Here is a 13,325-nt window from a genome sequence, read left to right as displayed (position 1 = left end):
GGTAGAATGGTGCAAAAGAATCTGTACTTAATATTTCATTGTGATGATGCATGCGGCCCTGTGCAGCTGCCCCACTAAAAATGGCTCTGGTGACAAGGCAGTTTAAACCTCCAGTATCCTTCATTACGACACTGCATATACAGACTGTGGAGTGAAAGCTCCGTGCATTGCAGACTTTGGAAGTATGACCGTGGGTTAACTTCATGATCCACCAATTTTTACCTGAAGATACAGCCCCCTGATATCCACTGCAGAGGAGCTATGCTCACTCAGTCAGATTACGCTGTATGCTGTACTACTGATGTTTCATAGCCATATCTTTCTAGATGGTACTATGGTTCAGGAGACCACCGAGCCTCCTACCTCGTGGGCACCAGGGTACATCCCCCACCCACGAGGGTAAATCGGATGGGGCATGACACTCACCTACATTCAGTGCTGTAAGTGAAGCTACATTTCCACCCCTATAATTCTTCGTCTTATGATACGAGCGTCAGGAACAATTTTATAACTTTATTTTTCACATTAACTGATAATAACAAACTGACTTGTCATGCCGTTAAAGATGAAGTTAAAAGTCTCACATGTGGCGTGCTCCTGTTATCCAGCTACTTGGAGGCTAGGTGTTGAGGATGGCTTCAAAATTTAGCAGTCTTTCGTCTGGCGACAGACAGCGTCCCTGGTACTTATGACACCAGAGGCAGAATAAATTAAGTTTTGGGCTCTGTGTCTGTCATTGATTACTTTATGTCTCTGCTGTGTTGTGTTGGTCTTGGCAGGTGATTAACAGCGTTTCAGAGGAACAATTCACCTTAAGACAGAGGTGCCACACTCCTCTAAAACACTGGAAACCACCTACAAGCTCAAAACAGCGTCGTCACAAGCCAGAAGACCGAGTTCAACATCTTCACTGTCTTCAGAATCTCAAATTTAATCAACCCATGTTGTTGTTACTTTGGTAAATTTAAACTGCTTAAATTATTTCATATTTCTTTATATTTGTTACATACTCCACTTATTCAAAACTGGACATAGTTTATGCAAGCGCACAAATGTGTATACAAAATCATTTGGCGTCCTATGAACTAATGAACTACTTTTACTGTACCACCACATGTAAAAGGTGGAGACACACCAGGATGAAGTTACCGGTGTACACTCGTGTGGTACTGACTAGATTCCTTTCCAACAAAACGCGTATGGAAGCCTTCGTATTACTGCAAGTCTTAAAAGCCACAATTTTATCACTAAGTATAAATACTCTAGAATAACTTTACAATATGGTGATCATACATTTAACCTTCTGTGTCATCCAACCACGTTCTCTGCTACGGAACTTGTTGCAGAATTAATCTGATAAAACCTAACTTAAACTGAACTAACCTAACCTAACCTAACCTAACTTAAACTGAACTAACCTAACCTAATATAACCTTATTTAAATATGAATAAAATATGTTTTAACTTCACTGGTACACAGCTGTCAGTGTAAAGTGCAGCTATGACAGAAGATTATGCAAGCAAAATAGGAAAATCAAGACATAAATAAATGGTCACTGTATTGCAAAGTTGTGTCAAATACTCTTATAATAATAAATATCCAGTACACGGTTACAATTACGTTTTCCTAAACACCGTATATTACGTCAGTTTTTAAAAAGGAAATCATTTGTACCTCTAACTTCCATCAGATGCTTTGTACTATAAATGTTGTAAAAAAGAAAGGAACTCCCTTTCATTTTCCATACAACTAATACAATTCACTAAAAATTATGGAGAATTAGGATCCAAAATCAGTGAATGACTGGAGTATACCACAGCCCAAATCGGGTGACAGTTCTTCTCTCGAGAAATGGGCTTCATCCTTTCGAACTTCTTCATCACAGGAATTCTGATCAGAATCCCCATCACTATTATTTTCTGGAGATTCTGCCGCATCTTGTCCTTGTTGTTGTTGTTGATGATGCTGCTGCTGCTGTTGCTGAAACAAAAACTGATTCTGCAGTATACTTCCCACTATCGGAATTAGCGCCATGAGCTGACACCCGACTTTCCTATCAAATTCAAGGCGCTGCTTTTCAATCTCCAAATGTTCCCTCTCAACATCTAGTAACTGTTGAAGAAGGCCAGTTACTTCAGGCTGCTCGTGTTGCTTCCTTGTGTCTGGACTGTTCGGAAGGGAATCATCCCTGTGGCTTGATCTCCCGACGCTGGGTCCCTGAAGCCGCTGCCGTTTGGGCTCTCCACTGCCAGGACTTGGTTCGTCATCTTCTCCATACTTTGTCTTGTGTGAAGTGGCTGAACTACTCACTCTGTTGGTAGATGATGGTCCAGCAATGATTGGTGTTGATGATGTGATAGTCAAACCCTGCATTGGTGATGAGGAGATGTAATTTCCAACAGTGTCTCCATCATCATCACATCCTGAACTGAAACAGCAAAATGTAAGTATTAGAATGTAGTATGTATTTATTAAATACAGGCAGGACAGAATGAATACATATTAGTAATATACCTAACATACAGTTCATTAGTTAACACCATCAATACTGGGTAGCTAGTAATAACATGTTTGCCATACCAAGTTTCTTTAACACCTAATGACTTAAAATTTATTAGGATGGAGACAAAACACACTTGGGTAAATCTACTTTCCTCATAAAATCAAACACTTGTGCTAAAAATATACCATGTCATTTGTGCAATATGCGATAATTGTATTTTTAATAAACATAAAATATTTCTTGCTGTAAGTGAGCGCCAAATTCAGAGTTATATTAGAGGCATATAAAAGTTTGTAAAACCTGTGTGTTATTCAATACTGTTATTCAATACTTTTACATTCTGATAAAATGGGGTAAGATTCAGAAGACCATAACCTATAAACTTCAGCCTGTTTAAATTATGGTACAGTGCAGATTACAGTATGGGTTTTAATAACCTACACTCAACTAAAACTAATGAAACCAAGATTAACCAGACAGAACCAACACAGTAAAGTAACAACAGAATATGGCTTTGTGGAGAATCACTATTTTCATCTGCGCTTCAGACCAAATGCTTCTACATGTCTCAAAATCAATAAATATTGTAAGCATACAGTAGTACCTGTGACTATCATTACTAAACTTCGAATTTATAATATCTTCCATGTCAACAAGTTCCTTCTTTATTTCTCTTCTTGGGAAACCATCCACTCCAATACTGTATCTATGGGCTATCATTCCATCACCAAGAATAGCATCCATTGCTTTGAAATGATGCCAGTCAGGGTCAGTAATTAAACCAGTGCTCAGAGTCTTCTTTATCCTGTGATAGATACACTTAAGATTTCTTATTCTTGTAGTGATCTCCTCGGGAGTGCGGTAGAAACCATACTGTTGCATCATTGATGCAAGTTGGATCATTATTGGTGCTTTTCTGTGGCAAGTACTCATTTGAGTCTGAATAGACGGGCTGCCCCACAACTGAATCAAAAGCTTCGTTTCATCTTCGCGAAAGTTTGTCGTTCTTTTCTTTTGCATCGTCATTTTTGATGAACACTTATTGGAGTGGACGTACTCTGACACAACACTCTACTAGTAAACACTAGATAAATAGTGTTCAATAAAACAAAACGTCATGCGATCAACCATTAAGTTTACGAATAACAAATGCACCTTTTCCATAGATGCAAAATGGAACAATTAAAGAAATAACTGAAAGTGAAATAGTTCCCCCTTCACCCCGGCTGGCAAACGTCAATTACAGTCGCCATTACAAAACATACGCACCTTGTTAGAAGTGCTGCCAAACAAATGAACAAGCAAAATATCCCTTCGTAGTGAAGCATAAGAAAATTGAATATAATTAGGATCGTATATTTTTGGTTGTTTCGAAACAGATAATTTGTTGTGCCATTGGAAATTGTTTTGAAATTTCCTACTGTGAAGTATAGAAAATTTACGTCATTCTTAATAACTATTTTTCGTCTGAAAATATCTTGTAGTTGTTGCCAATAAAACTGAAAGGCGGGGCATGTATTTACACTTCGTTTCAAACAGTTAGGTTATGTCAGACTGGCGTTTGGTGAATCCGGTTGCGCATCCAACTGTCCATCTGTATCTTCACCTCAATGCCCATATTTTTGCAGCTGTAGGTAGGTCACACATCGGAATAAGGAAAAATACTTAAGCAGCTTTATAAAAAAGGTGACAAATCATATTTAGCAAATTAACAAAAAAGTATTGGTAGCAGGAATTTTTGCAACATAGCCAAAGCTTTTGTGTTAACCTTTATTTTATTAGATAAAATGTTATGGAATAAATAACAAAGCATTTTCATGGCTGGAGTCATAATTCTGTATATTCATTCTGGGGAAAAATACAACATGGTGTTCCATTTTACGTCCACTTCTCATTGTACTGTATATTAGTGACTTTGCCTCCTAATGAACTCAGATTCTGTACCTATACTTTATGCATATGATACAGGAATTATATTAAACAAAATTAATTAATAAATTAGAGTTATGAGCAAATAAGACTTCTATGACTTTGAAGAAATTGTTTATGACAAACTTCCTCTAAATTTTGACAAAACAAACCTAGTAAATTTTAAAATCAATACCATAACGCAGCCTTAATATTCAGTATGAAAATTAAATATTCTTGAGGACAGAACAACTGAATAATTAAATTCCTTGGTCTTCAAGTAGATTATCATTTAAAATGGAAAAGATATACAGAAATGATTTTACCAAAACTAAATTCTACATGTTTCACAATAAGATCACTAATATTTCTAACAAATATTGATCTCCTCAGAACAGTATAGTTTACATATTTTCATCCCATATTATTGTACAATATTTTGAGACAATTCATTATACAGTGGCAAGGTATTAATTATATAAGAGAGCGTAATAAGACTAATATTAGGATTACATAAAAATGAGTCTCTCTCTTGTGTGTGAATATATTCTAGCTATTTGTACATACAAAACTGATAACTTTAGTTCTTTTAATTCCAGTTTTAATATACATAAATTCAGTACTATAAGCGAATGAAATGATTACCCAGAGGACCTAAAGATGCTTGGAAATTTGAAGATTATCAGTTTCTGGACAGGGTATGAGGGTGTATAATACTGTGGAGATAAAATACATGCATGCACTCTGATCATTAGCACTAGATGTAAGTTCCTGGTCAACTTAAAAATCCAGACACTTTATACTCGGGGACGAATGCCCACGAAATATTAAACAGAATATTTGTTGCAAAGACCCAGTGCAGATATCAGGTTAAACACATGAACCATTAATCTTTCATTTATAGAATGTTTGATCAATGATAGTATTATGAGTAAAAGTTTGATACACATTCCAGTGGTTAATTTATGGTGACATGAATGTTGGAAAATTGTGCAATGTATTTTTTAAAAAAAAATATTTAAAAATGAAATCCTGTTATTCCCTCACAAGTGTTCAGGTACGTAAACAGGCAAGCTGGAGATCGAACATGACCTCACTTTGAAGTTCATCCCATCTCTGGTACAGTCTGTTCACATCAGCTGTTTGTAATTATCCTCTGCCACTCTCGCACACGCATCAGAGCATCCTTGGCAGCACGTCCCATCATGCCTTCATTTGATGTCTCAGGTTCAAAGTTGAGAATGATACTGGACTCTTCCAGACAGGCAGCCACCTCTTTAAGCCTTGACCGAAGATCGCGATAGGCGAGAGCGTGCGCCTCGACGCCCCGTGTCGTAAGTATCATCAGTGGAGCATGCAGCTCATACAGCAGAACACCTGGAGAAATTCACACTTTGGGTTTATTAACCCTCGGTATGACATATCTCATTTAAAATGGTACGTCATCTGATTGCAGTTTATTTGAAATAAATGTCTCCCTTATATGTAAACAGACAAAGCTTCCCAGCCTACAGTAACGTGAGTAATAGACAGAACTCACCTCTGAGTCTGGAGTATCCAGGTTCTAAGACATCCACAACTTTGAGGAGCTGCCTGCAGAGGTCACGCTTGTGCCGGAGCTGCGCCTCGGTCATGTCGTTGATGAGAAACCCCGGTGCCTTACCGTACAACTGACACAGCGAATGCTGCACTCCAAGGCAGTGATAGTGGTTTGGGTGCAGGACATTCTGGTAGCGTGTTAGAAACGCTTCCAAAGTCGGAATACTGCTCTCATCCAATGCTTCGACCTCGTCACCAATCCTGTGAATATCGCCAAACTAATTCAAGGCTTTATATGCTCTAAACCATTAGATGATATTCTGCTGCAGTATGAATATATGATGCCAAACAGAGCTGCGTTGCTCCAGAGAATTTATCTCTGGTGGCAGTACCACCTTCATTCTTTTTCATTCTATCAACACACAATTATGATGTCATCAGACTGTTTTTAACTGCAGCGGTGATGAGAATAACTGACGGGTAAGATGCTCTACAGTACCATGTATTAATAATCAGGGAATTGAACCAGAAGATGATCACACTGGACCAAATATGTTTTTACAGTGAATGGATTGAACTGGATGTGTTAAAAGTGACAGAAAAGAAAAACCATTCTGCTGTTACTTCCTCAATCTTGGGTCCAAATTCTCTGTCCTTAAGACACCCACAATTTATGATCTTCCCTTACAGTAAAACTGTGATAAACAGCAGCCCACGAGACAACTCCGACTATTCTTGATACTGAAATGGGACACTTTCACATGCCAAATGTTTGCAAAACCCAGATAAAACGGAGAATTAATCTCACTTGTCCATAAGAAGTCGGACGGAGCGAGCAGGAACAGTGTAACCTGTGCATGAGTCATTGGTGCAGCACCAGTCGGCGTCGCGGTTGAGAGGCGCTGTGGAGACGACAATACCCGTGGCACACTGCGGGCATTTGAGTGCCCCGGCATACGTGCCCAGCTCCGTCGCATCAGAACACCGAGCGCATGTGCAGTCAAAGAACTTGCTCTCCTTCAGGTGATCCCTTCTCTTCAGTGTACCCTAGACACACAATGAACTATGCAGCACAGAAAGGAATTTTTCTCATGTGGCCTGCGGCCACTTAGAAATAGATTTCCGACATTATAGTCTACCTGGAGAGTGTAAGCATAGCTGAGGTAGATGGAACTTCCCTTGTTGATTTTTGTGGTGGCCCTAACCCGCAACTGGAAATTTTTGTCATCCGTGTGCCCTGTATTTGGGACGCAGTCATGTGCCATGTAGAATGCGCAGGGGTACAGTGCTCTGATACTTACCCCCTCTTGACCAACTTCAAAAGCGTTCACCTGAAAGCACAATCTTCATCATTACACATAAAACATGGCTCGAGATCAACCAACAGACCGACATAAAATTATATGTACCAGTGGTTTAATAAATTAATTAACAGATTGTACCTCCAGAATGCCGCATATTGTATGGATGAGGTCTTCCTCATACTGCGTCATGCCCCACTCCTTCCTGATCCTGTCCACCACATTCTCCTGGTTGTTGCGCCAGATGACTGGTAATTTCTGGCGTATATCATTATGTGCCTCCATTGTGAGCAGAGAGTGCCATTTGTCAGGGTCGTGCTGTTGCAGGAGGAGACACCTGAGGGGCACTACGACCAGGTACAGGGGCGTCAGGGCGTTGCTGTCGGCAGCCAGCAGCTTGGGGCGCACTCTCTCGTACAGCTGGCACTCTGCCCCACTGTGTCCATATTCCCTACCCCGTCCAGAGCAGCCCTGGCTACACATTGGCCAACCACAGCCCTCGCACCTGGACAGCACAGTGGCCTGGTGTTACATCGTAACACTTGATGGAACAATGTAATCGAAATGGCGATCGACCTGACCTAACCTAACCTGTATGCATTGTCGTCCAGATCAAGCTTCTTATAGCAGCCAAGGCACAGAGGTTGGCAGCCCTGTGGGGGTCCCACCACCAGGGGATGTACAGACATGATGAGTTGTCCAGGTCGCAAGTCACATGATGCCACTAAATATCTGTGACATAATAATAAGAATAAGTGTGTGCACAGTCAATCAGATGTGCTAATCAGCTTCTCACTGATTTTTCGAGGCCGTTTAAATATTAAAAAAAGAGACTAATTAGGAAATGTAATTAGTAATCATGGCACTTTCGTCAGAATTTGACCTTTGCCCTCAAAAAATGTGTAAGTGACGTCAGAGTTGTCTGTATGGCAGGTAATTAACAAAGTAAGGTAACTAATTGAACTTGGGGATTCCCTATCTAGTTATTTCCGTGGATAGAAACGTATGCAGATAGCCTATTTGTGTACAGCGCCACGAATTTAACCAAGACTGGAGTGTGCCGATAAATTTTGGTGAAAATACGTTCAGCGGATAGACGGGTGTAAGAGAGACCGACAGGAAGGAAGAAAAGGAGAGACAAGATGTATGTATGGTTTAGTCGAATTTTATCCATCAGTCGAATACGCATTCCGCAGAAAGCTAGCGTACGCCTGGTTCTCTTCTTTCGTCTACACGCCTCACTTCCGTGTCGGAGAAGTTGCCGTCCGAGAACGGCGAACACTATCTTGTATATTTTTCTGGGCGAAAGGATGAAGTTAAATCTTTGTTAATGTTGAGTGTTTCTGGACCAAACTTGATTCTCTTTAAATTGAAAACATCAAGAATAGTCTCTAGAAGGTTAATTGATAATAATTATGATGTGATGATGATAATAATAATAATAATAATATCCGAAATTGGATATTTTTAACTTATCGGGATTTGCGATTTTGATATACTGGGTTGCTTTAACCCTTAACATGTAGGCGATTCGTCGCTACGAAACGTTTGTTAACCACCTACAAGACCTCGTGGTCTCAGAATCCAGATCATAATCACTTAATATACTTGCTGGAAGAGGGACACGGTTTTTTCACGTAAACCGAACACAACCCCAAGGCGTTTCTTCAGAGGAATAGTTATCCTGCTGTGGGATGCTGTCAGCCATGACAAGAGGAGAAGCTTCCAAGATTTCGGTCTGCCACTTTGATACAGGACTCACGGGAAACAGCTGTTGCTGTCAACCGAAATCCGCTTCCAACTCTTCATAAAAACACATTCAATTCATTTAATAGTGTGCTTGCCAACAGCTGTGGCTTAATTATAGGGGAGACCGGGGCACGTTGACACAAATTTTAGATATGATTTTTTTTTCTCTCATTTTTATTTTGTGATTGTACTAAATTTCGCTACACGCCACTTTAAGTAGCTGAGTGGTCAGTGTCACGCCCCTGCCGCGTTTTACCCCGGAAAAAGACTCCCGTTACTTATTAGATAGGAGGACGGGTGGGCCCTGGAGCCGCTCTGAACGCAGAGGATATAAAAAAAGGGCGATCGCTGCTAATTTTAATTACTTACAAAAAGTATTTTCTGAAATTCTTAGACCATTTAATTATTAATTGATATTTTATTCTGCAAAATGCATTATGCATGTTGAGAATGGATTTATATATAAACAAATTCAAAAATTGCGTTGTTTACTCAGAACTTCGATGGCACCACTAAAATAAATTACCGCTTTTAGTTAACGCGTGCCGCTGAAGGCGGAGGAATGGCGAATCTGGGCAGTTTCGAAATCAGATTCCCAAGTATGGATTTGGGCCAACTGCATGACAGTCTGTTTTTTTGGCAATGGTACCTGAGACCCCGGGCGTATGGGTTCGAACCCCGCTGTGTCCAGAATTGCTATAAAACTGGCAGATGTCCACGTTGGCAATTTTCCATCACTTCCAACAATACGAAAGATGTTTGCAGACGGTTCTATTAACAAAACATAACGAAAATAAAGAACATCAGAGCAATTTTTTACTTGCACGATACAGCCAAAGTTTTATTAACAGCACATTCTGTATATTCAATATAACCCAAACTGTGGCTCGTGAAGTCGAAGTCATAAGAGGAACACAGACCTATATATTATTAATGCGTAGAGATTTTAATCTGATTATGATAATAAGTTGTTTCTAATCCTTGGTTGGCGCACACTTTGGAGCCCACTGAAAGAACGTGTAATACGGACTACCGCTCGAGTTCATTATAGAGTAAATTGTTTGGTTATAACTTCCAGTAGTTTATTATTCCTGTTATCTTATGCTAAATTAGTCATTTAGAACTCTCTAGTTGTCAACATCTGTACTATTTTCTGCCTTTCCTAACAACAAACATGATCACATCTCTAAGAAATGTTTCTTCAACCTTGTGCCAGGGTTAAGAATGCATGGACGTAACCACTGTGCCCCTATTCATGTGCTGTGGCTTGGCCGCTTACTTTAAAAAATTCAGTATCCCTACTGCTGATTCCATCTGCCAAAAAATACGTTTTTGTAACTAATAAATGGACATCAAATCAAACGAAGGATAAAAAGTCGCAAAGAAAAGGCCCATTTCAAAAAATAATTATCTTCGAAGCTCTTTTTTTTTCTGGGCTGGTTACAAACTTGGCCGTGTGATCCATGTTCTTTATAGGTTGCATATCCTTGGAACAGATTCTTCAGTGATTCATACACACTCTCTGGCCGTACTTATTTCACACTTCGCTGTCACTGAAGACATCAGTTGATTTCACGTGTCTTGACATTGTTTGCGTGCAGTCAGTCTGCAGTGATTAACGCAACCAGGATGGCAAGTTCGCAGTTAAAATCGTACTTCGTACTTGAATATGGTAATAAGGACAATTATTTCCATTCGTTCTTCACTGTCTCTCCGCCCCCTCGTCCTTGCTTTGTCTACTTTCGAATTGTCTCTCTTTGTACCGTCTGTCTCTTCTTGTCTTCCTACAAAACTTTCGTTCATTATTTTTATTTCTTTGTTACGTTCGATTTGAAAGATCTTTAATTTTTCAGTCTGCATTTCCACTGTGACTTTCAAACTACACTAATTAAAAATTACATGCCATCTCCAAATGTAAAGAGATGTCAGTAAATTTTATTTTCAATTCAGTATATATGAAACACCGAAGTTCTTCAGAACAGAAATGACTAATGTCTCCTAACCAGATATCTCGTTCAAAGCACTGGCAGGGTTACAGATTAACATCTAATTCTAAACGCTGTACCGGTTGAAATATATATATAAAATATTTACCCTATGGAACAGAGTCTTTGAAACGCTAGTAGTCGCTCGACTCTCCTTCTAAGAAGCCCGGAGGATCATTACCGTGGACACAATATCTAGCTGCTGTATCTTATTCTGAACCAGATGAAACTAGTCATACTGCCATATCCTATTTGGGGACATTTTTAATATTATTCTCCACCCTGTTTCTTCCGGGTAATCTCCACGCGTCAGGTTTTCTGACTAGGATGTTGCGTGTAACTATTCCTGTCTCCCTGAACGTGCAATATTCGAAACCAGGTCTATTATATTATAAACGAAGGAGGTCAGTTCTTTTGTCGAGGTTTCTACTGAGTGTAGAAAAGAGGTCGAGACGTTACTTACCTGCCCATTACATCAGACGTTTTGATAACGTAAGGAAGGTTATCGCCGGCTTCGATATCCTGTTCTTCTTTGTCTCTTGGTGCTTCATTACCTTCCTCAGGCCGACCACCGTCTTTCAAGGCATCTGCGCCACAGCGCCTGTCCGAAGAGGAGCCCACCGTATGGCCATGCCTGTTCTTCTGTCCAGATTTCTGGGAAATAAAACACTTTCATTTAGCATCAGATGTGAGAACTTTCAACAGAGTATCTTATGAATTCCTTTGTTAGAGGCAAAATGTATAATTTCCGATTGCACTCATTTGTAGGCAAATAAGTTTATCTGTTGTGACTAATGTACTAAGAATACGTGTAGAACTTGCAAGGAAAATATAAATGTCAGTAGCTTGCTTACCGAGGGCACAAATGAATATTTATTATAAAAGTCTGTTTAGATTCTAAACAATATCTCTCACTCGTCATCACAATCTCTAACATTCTTTACAATCAGTGAAAGCGGATATCAAGGCAATGACAATGAATCCACTGAACACGAGAATCGAACCAACTCCCAAAAGACGTGCACACCCGAACACACATCAGACAATGTGTTTTGCATTGAACTCATAAAATCTTGTGCCATCATGCCCCAACAGGGCGACGGATCGATATTGTTTTTTATTTTCCTGGGATTATCTCATAAGCAACATTCCTGTCACAGACAGAAATAAATAATTAAGCTCGACCGTCAACAGAACATCTACTTTAACATTCTGCTTGAAAAAAATGTTCAAAATAAAAACACAACAGAGAAGGGAAAGGAAAACTGTAAATTTTAATTAATTATTGGCTGTATAAATTCCTGACTTTCGATGTCGATCATAAACGAAGTTCTACATGCGACAGATTTCTACATCTGACGATATATTTTCCTTAGAAGCAGGCACGTATGTTAAATACTCATATAAAACTGTCTGAAACTAGTACCCCCTTGAATTCCGCTGAAGCAGGATTTATTGTATTAAATTCATCTGTGTCTGGTCTGTCGACGCGTAATGTTCCACGTGGCACTCTTACCTTGTGCTTCCTTGTACCTGGCATGACAATGTCGTGAAGTACCAGTCAGAAGTCAGGTCTGGACGTTCACTGAGCTGACCCACTGTTCCCTCACATCCACAGCCTCCCAGCAATGTATCTATCTATCTCATCATCCGACGATATCAACAGGCCAAATGTTTGTATCCGCACATCAGCCGAAACACGCAGGCGCGCCACGGTCCAAGATTGACCGGCCGTCTCGTCACCAATCACTTTATTACAGGCACAGACTGTACCAAAACGTCTACTTTCTCAATAGATTGTCTCACTTCCACTGCGCTGAATGCACTGCCATTACTAAATCTAAAATTAAGCAGCCATCTCCACACTCACGTGTCCGTCTGTCCTTCCAAATTGTCTTACTAACAGAATCGAAGACTTTGATACGGTATCGATCGCTCTTTAAACCCCTGAAGCCGAAGCTCGTCTAAATAACATTTAAACATTCAGTCCGTACCGCAAAGAAAACACCACACTTCACCATTACGGAGATAAACTGCTTAGCGCTGTATGAGGAAAGACTCTCTGGATCACTAAATTCTTGGATTATGTCCATCGTCTGTGTTTTTAAAAAGAATACTACGTTTCGTAAGCTAGATTTGCTTCCGTCCTCAGGTTAAAAAATTGGGAAGGGGCACCTACTAAGTTGGATCCGATAGAAATCGCCAAGTCCAGTGATTGAGGTAAGCTCTTTCTATGAGAAAGGATTTTATTACAAACTGAGTTGGCACAGTTCCTTAGAGGGTTTTTAATATAATTCTTTTTTCTTTGTGTGACAAATTACTCGGAAGACAGACAACGT

General features: G+C 39.7%; 2 protein-coding genes and 1 long non-coding RNA gene across 4 annotated transcripts; 1 reads left to right on the top strand and 2 right to left on the bottom strand.

The window, feature by feature from the left end:
- Positions 1-1,569: 1,569 nt before the first annotated feature.
- Positions 1,570-3,759, bottom strand: LOC110827822 (uncharacterized). Its single transcript, XM_022059872.2, has 2 exons — positions 3,109-3,759; positions 1,570-2,429 (listed from the first exon to the last, which is right to left on the bottom strand). The coding sequence occupies exons 1-2, from the start codon at positions 3,528-3,530 to the stop codon at positions 1,781-1,783; spliced, it is 1,071 nt and encodes a 356-aa protein (XP_021915564.2). The 5' UTR covers positions 3,531-3,759; the 3' UTR covers positions 1,570-1,780.
- Positions 3,760-4,326: 567 nt separating this feature from the next.
- On the bottom strand, positions 4,327-12,989 carry LOC110827817 (SET domain-containing protein SmydA-8). 2 transcript variants are annotated; one of them, XM_022059862.2, is made up of 8 exons: positions 12,503-12,989; positions 11,450-11,640; positions 7,844-7,984; positions 7,394-7,757; positions 7,091-7,282; positions 6,760-6,998; positions 5,953-6,212; positions 4,327-5,789 (listed from the first exon to the last, which is right to left on the bottom strand). In XM_022059862.2, the coding sequence occupies exons 1-8, from the start codon at positions 12,524-12,526 to the stop codon at positions 5,548-5,550; spliced, it is 1,653 nt and encodes a 550-aa protein (XP_021915554.2). In that variant the 5' UTR covers positions 12,527-12,989; the 3' UTR covers positions 4,327-5,547. The 2 variants fall into 2 exon arrangements, with proteins under 2 accessions (XP_021915554.2, XP_021915555.2); XM_022059863.2 differs by lacking the exon at positions 12,503-12,989 and adding an exon at positions 9,651-9,772 and having other exon boundaries at positions 11,450-11,582.
- Positions 5,626-7,401, top strand: LOC147872104 (uncharacterized). Its single transcript, XR_015537830.1, has 2 exons — positions 5,626-5,746; positions 5,906-7,401. It is a non-coding gene; the product is annotated as an uncharacterized LOC147872104 (long non-coding RNA).
- Positions 12,990-13,325: the final 336 nt, after the last annotated feature.

This window comes from Zootermopsis nevadensis, unplaced genomic scaffold (assembly GCF_977971745.1).
Source record: "Zootermopsis nevadensis isolate Lab colony 2312 unplaced genomic scaffold, Znev_1.0 Znev_ptg000030l, whole genome shotgun sequence".
Taxonomy (NCBI): domain Eukaryota; kingdom Metazoa; phylum Arthropoda; class Insecta; order Blattodea; family Termopsidae; genus Zootermopsis; species Zootermopsis nevadensis.
This window is presented reverse-complemented; position numbering and strand designations above follow the sequence as displayed.